The sequence below is a fragment of the Anneissia japonica genome, unplaced genomic scaffold (assembly GCF_011630105.1).
Source record: "Anneissia japonica isolate Jap-2015-1 unplaced genomic scaffold, ASM1163010v1 scaffold997_len2565447_cov190, whole genome shotgun sequence".
Taxonomy (NCBI): domain Eukaryota; kingdom Metazoa; phylum Echinodermata; class Crinoidea; order Comatulida; family Comatulidae; genus Anneissia; species Anneissia japonica.
The window spans coordinates 1,134,043-1,150,494 of NW_022696369.1; the positions used below are offsets into that span (position 1 = coordinate 1,134,043).

General features: G+C 34.2%; 2 protein-coding genes across 4 annotated transcripts in view; one reads left to right on the forward strand and one right to left on the reverse strand.

The window, feature by feature from the left end:
• The first annotated feature begins 615 nt into the window (after nt 1–615).
• LOC117101970 (BUD13 homolog) lies at nt 616–6,706 on the forward strand. Of its 3 annotated transcripts, none has more exons than XM_033242113.1 (8): nt 616–782; nt 1,676–1,778; nt 2,287–2,370; nt 2,838–3,362; nt 3,623–3,739; nt 3,997–4,117; nt 4,402–4,592; nt 5,533–6,706. In XM_033242113.1, exons 1-8 carry the CDS (start codon nt 657–659, stop codon nt 5,706–5,708), a joined length of 1,443 nt encoding a protein of 480 aa, XP_033098004.1. In that variant the 5' UTR covers nt 616–656; the 3' UTR covers nt 5,709–6,706. The 3 variants fall into 3 exon arrangements, with proteins under 3 accessions (XP_033098004.1, XP_033098003.1, XP_033098001.1); XM_033242112.1 differs by having other exon boundaries at nt 621–799; nt 1,678–1,778; nt 2,841–3,362; XM_033242110.1 differs by having other exon boundaries at nt 625–799; nt 1,678–1,778.
• Nucleotides 6,602–16,452, reverse strand: part of LOC117101971 (glucose-6-phosphate exchanger SLC37A2-like) — an 11,993-nt gene continuing 2,142 nt past the window's right edge. The window contains exons 3-13 of the mRNA XM_033242114.1: nt 15,908–15,984; nt 14,447–14,613; nt 13,136–13,179; nt 12,805–12,861; nt 12,511–12,604; nt 12,104–12,252; nt 11,674–11,722; nt 11,360–11,433; nt 11,052–11,225; nt 10,451–10,548; nt 6,602–9,995 (exon numbers count right to left, since the gene is read on the reverse strand). Coding sequence (XP_033098005.1) covers nt 9,965–9,995; nt 10,451–10,548; nt 11,052–11,225; nt 11,360–11,433; nt 11,674–11,722; nt 12,104–12,252; nt 12,511–12,604; nt 12,805–12,861; nt 13,136–13,179; nt 14,447–14,613; nt 15,908–15,984 — 1,014 coding nt within the window. The 3' untranslated portion in view covers nt 6,602–9,964. The remainder of the gene's footprint in view (nt 9,996–10,450; nt 10,549–11,051; nt 11,226–11,359; nt 11,434–11,673; nt 11,723–12,103; nt 12,253–12,510; nt 12,605–12,804; nt 12,862–13,135; nt 13,180–14,446; nt 14,614–15,907; nt 15,985–16,452) is intronic.

A 16,452-nucleotide genomic window follows, 5' to 3' on the forward strand; every position in this document is an offset into this window, starting at 1 on the left:
GGGGGGATATATCCCCTCCATCCCCCCCGGGATCTACGCCTATGCACTTTTTGACGCTCGGAAATGGCACTCTCAGATGGTAAAAATGCTTTTTTCAGAGCACGTAGTGTTCCCAGACAGAATTATTGATTTTTTTCCCGTTGCTTTAGGTGAGACTGACATTGAAAAAAATTGGAAGTACGTACGCAAATTATGTCGGCCCGCCGCTGGTCTCAAATGAACAGTGGCCACCAGTTTCTAAAAGTTTAATACCAGGGCTCTAGAATATAAGCAAATCGCTGACCGGACCACTTACAAAACGCGGGCCCGACGGCTATGCGAGGTTAAGCTCTCCATTGGTTACTACTAATAATGATGACGACGACGATAATTCATAATTGTATAAGGTCAATTATATTGATAATGATAATAGGCCCATTGATAAAATAATAAATATCCATAGAGAAATGTATGTTTACATTACATGTTTTGAGTTAGTTTTAACTTTTAGCTGTTCTTGTTTTTTGATGCATATTGTAATAATTTGTATAATTTTTTGTTTTGCGGAAGCACCTTTGTTTTGTCAAGGTGTGCCCCTGATGTAAAAGTGGAAGTCAATAAATAACTGTAGAGCCGCGTGGTGGCGCTATACATACAATCTTTGATTTGTTTACACCATGATGAAAAAAAGCAGAGAAATGGATGCGACCACGAAAAGGATTTTGAGTAAAGAAGACTATTTGAAAAGATATCTGCCTGGCTACGAAGAAGAGAAAAAAAGGCCTAAAAAGAAGAAAAAAGCAGCAGTTATAAAACCAAGGTATTATCATAGCATATCCCAACATATCAGGTCTAGTCTAGGCCGGTGTTGGCCTGGGCCCCCCTTCAATTATGTGAGTCACGGCCGTATTTCCAAGCGATCGGCAACTAGTGTGGACGATCGGGCCCACTTTCTAGAATGGGTGTTAGACGATCTAGCCCACTTTTTTACAATAAATTTAAACAGAATTAAAGGAGCAGCTTTGCTCTCTGGTTCCCCGGTTCAATTCCCATCGCTGCTCTCCTTGTGTTTCAGCTGGAAGGCAGTGAAATATTATAAGTTATGATTGTACACTGTCTTTGAGATGAGACGTTTAAGACATTGGTCTTGTGTGCAATATGACCCATGTGCATGTTAAAGAATTCAGTACACTTTTCACAAAACAGTGGGCGATTCTCTCCTGTGTACTGGCCAATTCGCTACCAGAAGGACCCCATTGGAAACAAGTTTTTGGGGGTGGGTTATCCTTGGTGTGATTCACACCAAAAATACTCCTACTCTCGGTTGCTTACTGGAGATAAAATACTAACAAAAAATCCCAAACCCATTAATGGGCACAATTAGGTTTTGACGTGGGTGCTTACCTAAGCTGGCTATCAAATTACAGTATTTTAATGAACAAAACAAGCTATTTTGTAAGGCATCATTTATTTTAGCAGAAATGGTTGCGTACTGTACAAGTGGTTGTGATATTTGATGGTTAATATAATGGAATTGTTTACTGTACCTCTTTCTAAGTACATTATTGGCTATCCGATCAATTGAAAATTAATGTAGAATAAATGCTTTCATATTTCAATTTTATAATTGAACTTAAAAGATTTGCATACCAGAATTTATGATCAAAATTCTATCTTTAAAGATTTTTTCTTTTGCAGGACAAAAATAGTTGATGATGATGTTGATATTCGCCAACTAATTCCAAGCCCAGAGGAAAGAAATGACGAATTGTTCTTTGATGAAGTACCTCAAGTTGCAGGTAAATTTATTCTAATTTAACTATTCTTATGAATGTGTTGAAAAATGTTCAAAGTTATGGTTGGTTTACAGCCCAGGTTCTCAACCAAGTTTGGGCTGCGAGATTTTTTTTTTTGATGTTGTGTCAATTATCAGATTTCCTGACAAATCAATCAAACATGACCAAAATTGCCCTAAGGATACATTTCATTTTTCAGTGCTCCCAAATGATTTGTTGAACATTAACAATGTTATGTATGGATTTCACCTAAAAACAAAAAGCTGTTATTTTTAGTGTTTGTTAAACAGATAATGTATTCTAGTACTCTAACACAAACTACTCACAATTTTTATACAAAAAACAGTAGGCCTACCCTATGGATAATTCTTTTGGGTGTAAAAGAGCTGAAATACTTTTGATGACTAAATTTCAACCCATACCTTTTTACAACAACATTAGAAGACATTGATCATTGAATACATTTCTTATAATAATCACTGCCTACAGTCAGTCATAAATTATTTTGCAGAAATAGTTGATGAACGGTCAATTGAGGAGATTGAACTCGAAAACTTCAGAACAGGAAACAAATGGCGAATGATTGATGATGATGGTAAGTTGAATATTGGATTTCAGTGTTAAATTATATCAATATTATGAACATGTTTTTGAAGATTTCTAAAGTCCTGTTGAGATTATCAAATTTTATTTGAGTTGGCGTGCCCAAATATGGTCATGATGACATCACATCATGACTATATATAGGCACACCATATATGGCATACGACAATTTTATATCATAGAAAATTTATTAATCTGGACAGAGCTTCAAATAAGTGTAATTAATTTCAGTTGAGACTATTCAGTTTTATTTGATTTGGCAAAACATGTGAAATGCCTTTATATGGTCATGATGACATCACATCATGACTATATATAGGCACACCATATATGGCATACAACAGTTTTATGTCATAGAAAAATTTATTAATCAGGACAGACCTTCAAATAGGTGTAATTAATTTCAGTTGAGGTTTTAGTATGCAAATGCTTTATCGGTGTTTTAAACTTTATGGAAAGGAGAAGACCAGATAAATGTTGGAGGACAGAATACAAGGCATGATAGTGGATCTGACCAGTCACCTTCAAGGAGAAGGCAAAATACAAGACATGATAGTGGATCTGACCAGTCACCTCCTCGGAGAAGGCAAAATACAAGACATGATAGTGGGTCTGACCTGTCACCTCCAAGGAGAAGACAAATTGCAAGACATGATAGTGGATCTGATCAATCACCTCCTCGGAGAAGGCAAAATACAAGACATGATAGTGAGTCTGACCAATCCCCTCCAAGGAGAAAGAATACAAGGCATGATAGTGGGTCTGACCTGTCACCTCCAAGGAAAAGGCAAAATGCAAAACACGATAGTGGGTCTGACCAATCACCTCCAAGGAGAAAGAATACAAGGCATGATAGTGGAACTGACCAATCACCTCCAAGAAAAAGGCCTGATGTAAGATGGTTAAGTTCTACTGACCATTCACATACTGCAGATAACAAAAGGAAATTTGACAGAAATCCTAAACTTGAGAAGACTTCAACAGGTTAGTACAGTTATTTATTATTATTTTTATTGTTATTATTATTATTATTACTTTATACTTACTAATAATTAAATAAGTTATCTTATTATTATCAAAATGTACTGTAGTACTGTCAAACCTAACAGATAAAAACAACTTTTAAGACTGTCAAGAGATTAAAAACTTGTCTAAAGAAATAAAAATGCTTAACTATCAGTAATAAATTGTCTTTAAATTGAATTCTTCCATGTTGGATACTACCGGGTAATTTGTGTTTTAAGGTCGAGCTGTAGGACTTCAGGATGCAGCATCTATGAAAAAAGAAAATGAAAAAAGACGTAAATCTGACAAAGCAGCTCTGAAACGGGTTGACGATGAGCTCTCTGGAAGGAATGCTAGTAAGCTTAAACCATTAATGTTCCACAGTATTGGTTTCTAAATATTTTGTGGTACTTGAAATGTGTATTTACTTAACTGGATAAGCCGACTACTTTTTACGTGAGTGAATTTTTTAGGTAGGAAACACCTCAGAAATAATAGTATTTTTTATTCCAGGCACAGCATGTAAAAGCTACTGACCAAATGTGCATTCTATATATATATATATATATGTTATATGAGAGGAAGTTATAAGGATACATATATTGTTGTATAGGTACTGTATATCGTGATAAAAGTGGAAGAAAGAGGGACTTGAATGTTGAGAAATTAAAACACACAGAAGAACTGAAAAGAAAGGAGGAAGAGTCAAAACAATTTCGGGAATGGGGTAGAGGGTAAGTTCTTTGAATTAAGTAGAAGATAAATTTTGAAACTGGATAGAGAATTAGTACATTGAATTGAGTAGAGGGTACAGTTATAAAAGGGGTAGAGAGTAACTTCATTTGATTATATACAATGTAAAGTTAGGCATAGAATATATATTAATGTAATTAAAAAGTAATTAATAAGTGAATTTTGTACTGTACTGGATATTTATGCTATTTTCCAAGAATGCTAAATGTCTGTATGGTCCTTTGAATAAAAATATTTACAATATAAACTTCTTTTCATTTATAAGAGTGGCTCAAACACAGAAACATAGTGAGGCAGTCAACGACCATGTTCATGAAATGGAAAAGCCCTTTGCAAGATATGAAAATGATACCGATCTGGAGTCCATGCTCAAAGATCAACAAAGAGATGGTGATCCTATGTTAGCATTTCTCAAGAAAAAGGCAGCAAAGGTCAATGCAAAAGGTCAAGTCAAAGGTATAAACTGTTTTTTTTTATTTAAAAAAAATTAATATAAATTATGCGTTTTAGATGCATTTACCTTTCCATTTGCATTGTACTGTATATTCTCGCATATAAGACGAGGCTTTAAATAGCAAATTACGAGCAAATAACGGTGGTGGAAGGATCATCTTATACACTCAACACTTACAAATTTTTGAATAAAATTTTATGTTTTTGTGCGGATCGTCTGTAACTCGCAAATTTACTACAGAAATGAAGCTACTAACTGTATAAATAAACGCAATTTTAAATGCGGGGAAATAAGACTTTGATGAACATTTAAAAGCCCATAAAATAGTATTACAGTATTTTGAAGATTAGCCCTACATTTGGCTCGGTTTTTAGCCAGCTAGATGCAGTATGAAGACCAGAAAGAGCAGCAAATAGTATGAATTCTGACGGTGAAACGAGGGGGTTGTCTTATACGCCCAACATACATATATTTTTCAAAAATCTTTTCAAACTCGGGGGTGAAGCATCTTATACACAAGAACATACGGTAAATTAAATCTTAGAAATAAACTGTACTTCCTTGTTGTGAACAGTCCTCTTAAATGAAGTTGATTTATAGTCTGTAACATAGCCGGCGGAACTGGGGGGGGGGCCCTCCACTTTGTGTCAGAAAATATATGTCTATGCAAATTTTTGTATGATTGGCTCCCTTGCAAATCATATTCCCATTCATCTTACTAGTGGCCCCCCCCCCCACTTTGAAAAACATAGTAATTGCTTCACATTACATTTTTAAATCTACCAAAGAGAAGTACTGCTAAACACATATCACTGACTTCTCTGCGGTAGATTTAAAATCCATGTGAAGCAATTACTGTGGGAATGCTATAAAACATATTACAAATTTTCATGTGTTAAAATAAATTCCAAAATATTAACTCAAAAAATTATCTTTTTGCAGAAAAGCCAAAATACAAAGGACCTGCACCACCGCCAAATCGATTTAACATTCCTCCTGGCTATCGATGGGATGGCGTCAATCGATCAAACGGATTTGAGAAAAAGTTCTTTGAACGTATATCAGATAAAAAGGCAATGACAGAAGTAAAGTACAAATGGAATGTTGAAGATATGTGAATATTCAATAAAAAATGTAATTATATTGCTACGTTGCTTTTCATGTGTTTTTTTTATGATTTAAAAAGTTTCCAAATAATTATGTTGAAAGGACCACTGTCCATAAATTTTGTTTAATAATTTCAGAGAAACCTTCAGATGATTTTCATTTTTTTATCTTTCCAAAACTTGTCAACTTTAACATAGCACATCTAATAAAATACACAGTACAGATATTCAAAAACTGCATGTTTTTAATGACAAACACAACATTGGGCAATAATGCTTGGCTTCTACCAGCTTATATACTCCCAGCCAGATATGGCAGCTTCAATTTTAAGTTTATTGTTAACAGAATCAAAATTTCTATCCAACGAAGGCTAGTGGTGACCAAGAGCAAAACACTGATAAGACTCAAGCTAAGCACTCCTCCACCCCCATGGTGCTGCCACTCCTTGAACCATGCAAGCCCAAAAATTATAGTATTTATTTTCATAAATGAGGTTGATTTGTAAATGGGTCTCCATCGGGGAGGCATTGCCCCCCCCCCACCCCAGTCGGGGAGAAAAACACAATTCATCGGGGAGAAAAAAAATTATATGTACTTTTTACATATTAACACTCTAAAATCCATTAAACAAGCCTTTGAAAACCCTAAATTGTCATACTTTCGGGGGACTTCGCCCCTGGATCACTTCCGAAAGGTTTTAGCGACATTCAACCATGCCCACTTTTTTCACGTCGGGAACATCAGACCCTGTCAGGACCTCTCGACCCCCCACTGGGGAAATCCTGGCACCGCCACCACCACTGTCCAGTAATACAGGTGTTGCTCATATTTTAATGAAGAATGAAAAACTGAATAAAATGAATCTATAATACTTGCACAGAAATCAAAAACTAGTTATCAAGAATTATGATACAGTTTTAATATTTAATGATAATCCATGTTATATCAAAAATTATGATGTAATACTGATGTGATCATGTTAAGATAAAAATTATTTGTTTCTAAAAAAGTGTTTTTAGGTTGTGAAGTGCTGTTAGTAGTCATACACCAGGTGCAATAATGTAACAAAAAGACAAAATTTGAATGATTGTCTATATATTAATATTTTTAACAATGTTTGATTATAATTTTTGGAAAAAATAAACAAATCTAGAATATAAATGGTACATTGTTATTGTCGTGATGGAATGAACAAACTAGATTTGCGTCGGGATAATCAAGTATATGTGTAATTTTTGTTTCTTTTCCCATCACGACAATAACAATTACCCTTCACATTGCAGTACCCACTGCTTACTTGAGCTGGAATTCAACCTTGGTGGTCTAGAGGTATGGTGCCAGCCTGGAGATCGTGGGTTCAAGTCCAACCCGATAACAACTTGCTATTTTTTCCACACATACTGCGTCAGTGGTGTATCAAGAAGTCTTGAAGTGAGGGTGCTGATTGGGGGGGGGGCCCCTGTGAAGGTAAAGTTGGTGGCTTGATGACCAGTTGAGATTTTAACTATTTTACTGTGATTTTTGGGGCTAATGGGGGGGGGGGGCGCGAGTAATTTTTGGGGAGGCGTGTGCCCCCGCCCCCCGAGATACGCCCCTGTACTGAGTACATTCACATCAAGTTGGGCAAAATTACACCTATACTAAATCTAGAATATACTAATAAAATCTGAAATTAAATAATAAATATGACCTGTGCATGTTATCAACACTGCTCCAACCACATAAATGACATCTTTTGCTGACGATATAAACATCAGTGCTAGTTCAAATTGAATTCTATACCTTTTTGTTTACCAAAGGTATGGTAGTAGGTGGTCCAAAACCACCACACTGTACTATTCTTCCTGGACCTTGCCAAGGCGAACAAAAAATTGCGTTGCCCAAAACGATGACATTCAGTAATTTTTTACTAGTACAGACTTATTTCTAGAGTTCAATAACAACTGTCAGTCAAATACATTTTGGTTAGTAAAACCTAATTTGATAAATTATTAAATAATTAAACTGTAACAAGTGGTAATCATACCAGGATTTTGGTGCTCCTCCTGGGTTTACAAAAACATATGGGCTTTTTTATGAGATTTTGGGTCAGTCTGGCCTGGAAAATACAAAGGCAATTTTTTTTGTCTCACAGCCAGAAATAATACTGTATACAGCGCACCCTCTAATTCCGAGACCACTTTAACCACTTTCTCCAAGAACTAAATAACAATCTTCAATATATTAACACTAAGCTAACCCTTTATGTGAAGACCAAACCCTAAGACCACCTCAAATTTTCAGGTCCCTAGGCGGTCTCAATTTGGAGGGCGAACTGTGTTATTAGTCACAGAATTTGTTTTAACACACTGACCTGTTATTCCTGTCAATATATACACAGTAGTGGCACCAGTGGGGGCGGGGCCTTTGCGCTCCTGTCGGACAGGCCTGGACCCCCACCCACCACAACTAGGTCGTCGAATCAAAAATTGTTAAAATGATAATTTGCCTATCCAAATGATAATCCAAATTGGACCATACTAAGCCATAAAAACTCCCCGTGAACCCACCTGGGATTTTTTATTCCGGGCCATTGACTATAGTTAAGTATAACTATAATAAAATAGAATATAACACACCTATTCATTATATACACAATATATCAATCAATCACTAATTGAGTATATAACAAAATAGAATTTTTAAAAATTTAATTGATATACTGTGTAACTTGCAAAATATTGCATTAAAAGCTAATGTATACCATCTAAAATATTTTGAATAACTTCAGCTGGGCACAAATTGCCTCTCCTCAGTCGATGGACTGTCAACCATCCGTCACTGCTGATTCTTGGTGGTAATCTAAGCAAATTGTTAAATACAATGCATTTTAAATGCAATATGATGCAGTCCATGTAATCACGACCCCTGTTGCATGTGCGTCCGGCTTAAGAAGTAACACCATATATTAAAAACTAATCATCCTCTCAATTATATACATGAATATATCAATCATTTAATTAATCTATCTAATTTTAATTTGTAACTTAGTACATATATAACAAAATAGAAAAATATATTGAAATACTGTCAAAACTGATTACACATACTTACACATCAAGATCTAATTATACCATCTAATTAATGTACCTTACAGTATAACTTAAGATTGAACAAACAATACAGTACATGATACACAATAAAGTAGTCTCTGATCCTCATCTTTAAGTTGAAATTTGTCTTTGAATGAAAACAAATGTGCTTACTTTTCTATCATTAGTTGCCATAATCGTATTTCTTTTGTTTTATTGTTTTTATCATTTATTATTGTACATTTAAGTACATCACTGCAAGGTTTCAGATGTCTGAGCTGAAGGAAAATCCAAGAAATTTGCTTTCTGTCCCAATTTGCTAAAACTAGACCATTACCATGTTTGTGTGTGTGTGTGCAAGTCATGTTTATTGCAAAAGAAAAACAAATATAACAAGCTAAAATAATATGGATAATAATAATAATCTATTCAAATAGCCATGTGACTATTCAATTTTTATTACATAATTCAATATTTTTACAACTTTCCTCTAATAATTTTTTTTTCCTTTTTATATTTTACAACTTCTCTCTTTTTATTCCACCTCCTATTTTCCCACTTTTCTTTTTCATTTCTTTCATATTCCATTAACTTGTTACATTTCCTTAATATTATCCTTACATTCTATACATTCTATATATACACATTTAGAGAACTGTTTATTAGTATTTAACTAATTGTACAGTATTGCAGTTTTTCTGTATAGTATTGTATATATGCCAGGAATATTATGAAATAAAATAAAGTGTCACCACCTACCAATATGCATTATTGTCAGTATAGAAAGAAGTAGCAACCAATTTAGGACTCCATTGTACAAGTGAAAAGTAAGCAATTTTGGCTTTAATCAAAGAAAATTTCAACTCAAATATCCATATGAAAACCAATAAAGTTTTTCTATTACATAAATAAAGGTAAACATAGTTAATTGCATTATCATGCATAAGTATTCTTCACAAAAATTAAGTTCAAACTACAACAACAGAACAGTCCTCATAAATGATGGAATGTCAGATTGGAAGTAAAAGCTTTCCCTGTGAACTCTATCATGGATTTTTTTATTCCGGTCGGTTTATTCCTAGGCTCTATTCAACCACTTGGTTCGGACCACTCCGTCGGAAAAAAATTAAGTTTAAACTAAAACTACAGAACAGTCCTCATAAATGATTGGAAGTTGCTTTTCATACTGTAGTGTCTCAATCTTCGTCAGAACCATGCAGAAGTGGTCTGAAAATGAAAAGATTTTTTTTAAATAGAATACAACATCTCTAATAAATATTATTTAAGATGTGTGTCTGCAATATGGTGTGTTAATCAGTCACCAAGCTTGGTGGTTAAGATGCTTGCCTTCCAATGCCAGGGTCCTAAGTTAAATTCCTGTCTGTGATTTTTTTCTTGCGTCCAAAACAACTCCAGTTCGTAAGTGTCATTGAGATTTAGTTTGTGTTGAGCATCATGTGTGTATGTTTTTCTTGTGAAAGGGATTGTCACCTACAAGTAGGACAATGATACATTTGCTATAATAAGCAATGATTACCATGATTTGGAACATGGAGCTTACAGGTGTGCCACTATTTCTCCTTTGATGAACAGTGTTGGATATATGATGATGTTGTCTATATCTCAAATGTGATATTCCTTGTATCTAAAGATACAGTAATAAGTTCAGTTGAGATACTTACTTGGAGCCACTCTCATTGATTACAGAATAATGGCAGAATTTGTATTTGTACTGTGAGTGTAGTCTTAAGATATCTTTTGCAACTTGCCGTACGATTAACTGAAAGATTCAAAATTAAAATGCACTTATCATATTACATGGTACATTTTGATAACCAGATATAAGGATGAATGATTTAATTATACAGTACATATGATACTGTACCAATATTTAGAAACTTGCCTCTTGTAATAGGCAAAGTTTAAAAAAAATTAAGATATTTCTTAATGGCTATATGCATATGTCAATCATTCTCATGGTCAATGACAGCCAAATGTCTTCAGCATGATGATGGGTAGTTGAACAAGTGAGTAATAATAGCCCATTACAAAAGTAGGTTATTAAACTATACAGGCATGGTTAAAGAGTAAGGAGGAAAACCCCAACTCTTCAAAAGATGCACTGAAGGCAGATCTCCAGCTTAGCAAGGAATGTTAACTGTACAGTTAAAACCCTTGTTAGGGAACAATTGGTGCTACTATCCAAACCATGGTTTGGATGGTAGCACCAAACTTGACTCGCCCAAATAGTATATTAAATGAATTGTTGATGAATTTACTTACCAATGCTGCACAAACATCTGCTGTAATCAGCATGATAAAAACATTGCTCCAACTTTTGCCTAGAAGGCCAGCAAGCAGAGGACCCAATGCAGCTCCCACGGAGCCAGTACCATCTATTATTGCTGTCACTGTTGAGAGAGCTTTTGCATTGCCTTTAAGTGATTCATGGGTACCCTGACAAGATAACAATTTTACAGATAATTTTACATGTATGTAAATTAATAACACAAAATCAGAAATTAATTTGTGGCAAAGACAAGCCAAACCAGTCACTCATCGCAAATCCAGAGATGAAATCAATTACTTACCAGATCTGCTGATACAGCGGTGGTTATCAGTGCATACGGCCCATTAACAAAAAAGCCAGTGATCATTAATAAACCTGGTGAAACAAAATTTAATAGATAAACCATTTGACATTTCTTTAAATTGCCAGGCATTTTATAGAATTAGCTACATGATAAAATTAATAATGACATTTTAAATTGCATTTCATTTGAATATGATATATAAGGTGGAATATAGAAGATATATACTTTAACAGAGATTTGATTTGTTTTATAACAAATATTAAAATACAAAAACTGTAAGGAATTTTTTCAGTAGTCCACTAGATACTTACAAATTCGAAGAGATTTACTTTGATTTCCATACAAATGGTATATAAACATCTAGAAGAGAAAAAAAAGTGTGCTTGACAAGCAATCGACTCTATTATTTTTCGAGGGTTTTCTCTTTTGAAAGAGACCAGGCAATTAGTGCAGATTGAAAACTTGAAAACCAATGCAGTTTCTCATTATCCCATCAGCACATGCTAATACTCATAAATATGCCAAGTAATAAATAGTTGATAATTGTTTTCAAAAGAGTACAAAATACTCTTGCCTGTTACCCCCTGAAAAAATACACTAAATGTTGTCATTTTAGACCACAATTTTGTCTTTCATGAGAGTACATACCCTGTTATTCCCCTTTTCTAGCCTATGTTTCATGAAAATGATTACACCTTATTTACATCTGGTAAGTGTGGGGAATAAAAGAAAATCACTTACCATAGGAGCAGCAAAAACAAGCATGACAAAACTTGCTAAGCCACTTGCTCCAGTGAGATCTACTATTAGACCAGCTAATATTCCCCCAAATATACCACCAACATCAAACAGCGTTGACAGGTCTGCGCTTTCTTCATCTGATAAGTTAGCTGCAAAAATGGAATGTGTAGAATTTAAAAATTGAACTCTCAAGAAATGGCTTCAAGTTTTGAAATTCTGCCCACATTATCAACTTTTCTTTGACAAAATATTGATGTATGCCCATATATAGTCATGATGTGCCTATATATGGTCATGATGTGATGTCATCATGACCATATTTAGGCATGTCACTCGTTTTTGTAAAATGAATAAAATTTGTTAGTCTTGAAAGTGCTTAAAGACGCCTAATGATTTTATTAACTTACGATTTACTTGTTTGATGTAGAGTGGCAACCAGTACAGGAATGTGTAACTAACCAGTTTTGCAAAAAACAAGCATAAGGAAAACTCTACTACACCCTGAAAGCAAAATATTTTAATTAATTATAAATTATTATCAGAAAAATATATTTATTATTATTTGCAACTGTTAATGTGTCAATAACAATTATCAACACCAGAAATAAAATAAATTATAGCAATCCTTAATAATACCACTATTATTGTTAAACACGTGTTTTTGTATTTATCAGATGTACAGTAATTAATATTCAACTTACAGGTATAAGCAAAGCTCCTTTAAAAGATATGGCTTTTTGTTCAGATTCAGCTACTTGCTGGAAGAGAAAATGTATATATCACCATTAATTATCATAATACAAGGCAGCCATACTGCATTCAAAAGCAAAGTAGATTCAATAGTGACTCTCACCCACACCCCCCACTCCAAAGCCACTTACTGAGCAACAAATCACTCCCTTATACCCAGGTACCACTCCTCAATAATTGTTTTTCTTTGCCCCCCCCACCCAACCCAATTAGCATCTTGTCAGCACTCTTATTTATGCCACTGCCACTATCTTATCAGCAAACCAAACAAAGTGAACTTACCAGGTTCTTAGTATTTACAGGTTCACAGCCTACATCTTCAGGATCTGGAAAAGGTTGAAGTTTGGAAAAATATGTTAAGATACCATTTTGAATTATGTCAGATCCAATCAGCTGATATACAAACAAAATAATTTACCCGACTAACTAAAAACAGAGCAACAGACCTAATTAATGGCACTATATCATTGGGGAGCTTTCCACTGAGAACGTAGAACAGGGACGTAGAAGGGATTCACTCATCTGTGACTTGTCGTATGCGTTCTACATTCTACTTTAAATCAATGTCAATTTTTTAAGACGCATACAAGGACATGTCACAAACCCAAAAGACTGATGCACCAATGTTTTAATACAGTACAGTCCTTGTTCTGGCCTGAACATAAATTCGGCCGACACCCATTCCAGATTTCTGGAGAGGATGTAACGCACAACGTTTGTGTGCATGCGCAATTAAATTAACATGACGTCATTACGTTCTAAGTCCTCTCAAATCAAAAGCTCCCTACTATTGTATAGCAATACTATTCTATAGTCTTCACTAATGCATGCTAGGCTGCAATATTGTTGCTACATTATTATTGACTTTTGCTACACGATTAAAATCTGAAAGGTCCACTGATTAATCTCAGATAAGATAGTATAATATATACTCCAAGTATCAAAATGCACGCCATCGTGTCGGATTCAATATTTCGATATTACTTATGTCATCATCAGAAATGCACGCCATCGTATCGGGGTTCAATATTGAATCCTGACACGATTATGGCATGCATTTCAATACTTGGAGTATGAATTATACTATCCTACTGTACACGATTAACGTCCACTAATATGTACTCTATGTATAGTCTGGCAGCCATTTTGTGTACGCCAGAGAAATTTGACTTTAAACAATTTACTAAAACTAGCAACTAAGTAAATAAAACATTTTAAACAAGGTAATACTATACCTGCAATATAACTTCTTTTATAGCCTAATATTATATCAAGACCAGTCTTAAACATATTTAGTATGGGCAGAATTTTGTATATGGAAATTAGGACGCTAAGATTATGAGAATTCCACTAAATTCATAATAAGCAAGGTTGAAAGCCACCAAACCAAATAGAGTAGATCCTGGATTCTAACCCAGAATACCACTAAAATTATTTTGGCATTTATTAAGTTGTCTCATATTTTCTTTCTATTTTGTGGAATACATTTAATAATATCTAAAAATAAAATAATAAAAGAATAAAATTAAAAAATAAAATAATAAAATAAAATAAAATAATATAAAATAATAAATAATTAAATAATTTACTTACAAACAACTAAAAAGCATAAAACTAGAATACTGCTGCCAATAATGATGAGTCCTGGTACAATAAAAGACCACCCCCAATCACCATCAACCCAAATGCCAGCAATCAACGACCCAAGTATATTTCCTACACTCGTGTGCGAGTTCCATATTCCCATAACTATACCACGTCTGGAAATATATACATATATAGATATAAACTGTGAATTCATTTGGAAATTTGGAACAATACTTTAACACATAGAATATTCATTCTATATAGGCTAACAATAATGAAACTTTTTTGTTTAATTATCATCTTTTATCATCTGTGTGGGTGTTCATGCTTGGGTTGGCCACGCTTAGGGAAGCACTAAGTTTTGTTTCTAATTCCCAACATAATACAATCTTACAGGTAGGTCATAATGACATGCTTTTGAAATATCTGATGGTGGAAAAGTATGATTTCATTACGATAATTATGTTAGGCCTCCTTATTTCAGGTTATGTGAATTACATTACGTCATGCTGGAATAGGGGAAGCAATAGACACATTCAGCTAGGTTTGTTTACAGCCAGTCACAAGACATATGGTGGGCATTACTATGGAGAATTTACAGTGTGATCAATGTTAAAGTATAGGAAAAGGTAATGTTATGGTTGTGGCTGCGAAAAAACAACTGCCCATTGTTAACGGGACTGGCAAGGAAAGGCACTGCGATTGTTCAAAATAATGATTATCTACTTATTCTAGCGTTCTCTGTGCTTTGTATGCTTCGGAATTTATGCGATCCTTCGTAAACTTTAGCTAGCCTAGAAATCATAGTGTGTCAAAATCGCAGTTCGCAGATCAAAGCATACATAAACAGGTCGTTGATATGCAGGGCCCTAGGCCTAGCATTACTCAACAAATCTCCATGTTTGGGGCCAGTATCTTTTGGAGCATTAGCAAACCATTATGGCAAAACTCTTCATTTCAATTTCAAATCAATTTGGTATAGTTGACTGGCATTTCAACCATCATTATTCATCATCAAAATGTGCTTTACAGCAGAAACACTCCGAAGAAGCCACACGTTTCCTATTACCGAGCGTCACTTGCGCTGCCTGTTTACCATTGATACCCACTATACATCATGTGACCAACCGAGTAGAAAGATAAAAAAAATTGCTGCTATTTTGTTTTCCCATTGCATATTCTTCTGCATGCTGTTCTCTCATTTTAGAAAAACTATTGACAGAATTTGATATTTATGAGTAACATAATTATGATGCTAATTTCTAATGATGTTTAAATCTCAAAACTAAAAAATCCAACAATCTACTATTAATATAAATTATCTTTATGCTGGTACTTACTAAATAGTGTTTAAGTATAAGCAAAAGATTTTTTATTTAATTAACTCTAAAATGAATGGACAACTTTTCTAAATGATATTTTAAAATATAACAAGGGAAACACCAAACAGCTAAAACAAATACTTACTTTCCCTTCGGAAACCAATTTCCCACGCACGCCACTACAGCAGGCCATCCGCTGGACTGCACAAGACCGCCAGCAACCTAAAAACAAAATCGTCATTTAAATTTACTAAGTGGATAAATATGTGACTGTAAACAATTGATGAAATGAAATATTTATTGCATTGTTTTACATACAATAACATAATAAGTTTGTTCATAATAGAGCACTGTAGCCACAATCAATAGTACTAGATTAAGGATAGGATCGGCCCACTAATTACTCCAGTAATAGAAGCAAATTAGGACTAATTTAAGAACAGGATCAGACCCCCAACTGCTCCAGTATTAGAATACATTAAATAAAGGTTTACACGTAGGTCTGACCCCTCTGATTCTGAGTGTCCCAATTGGATGTTTTTGGTAGACCTGAATAATAATTTTACACTTATATTAGCCTATAATATTGCAATTCATATATTTATTTTTAAGACAATTTTTATTTTATACATTTATACATTCAACTGTATAAAATTGTAATTGTATACATTTTGTCTCTTATACACATCT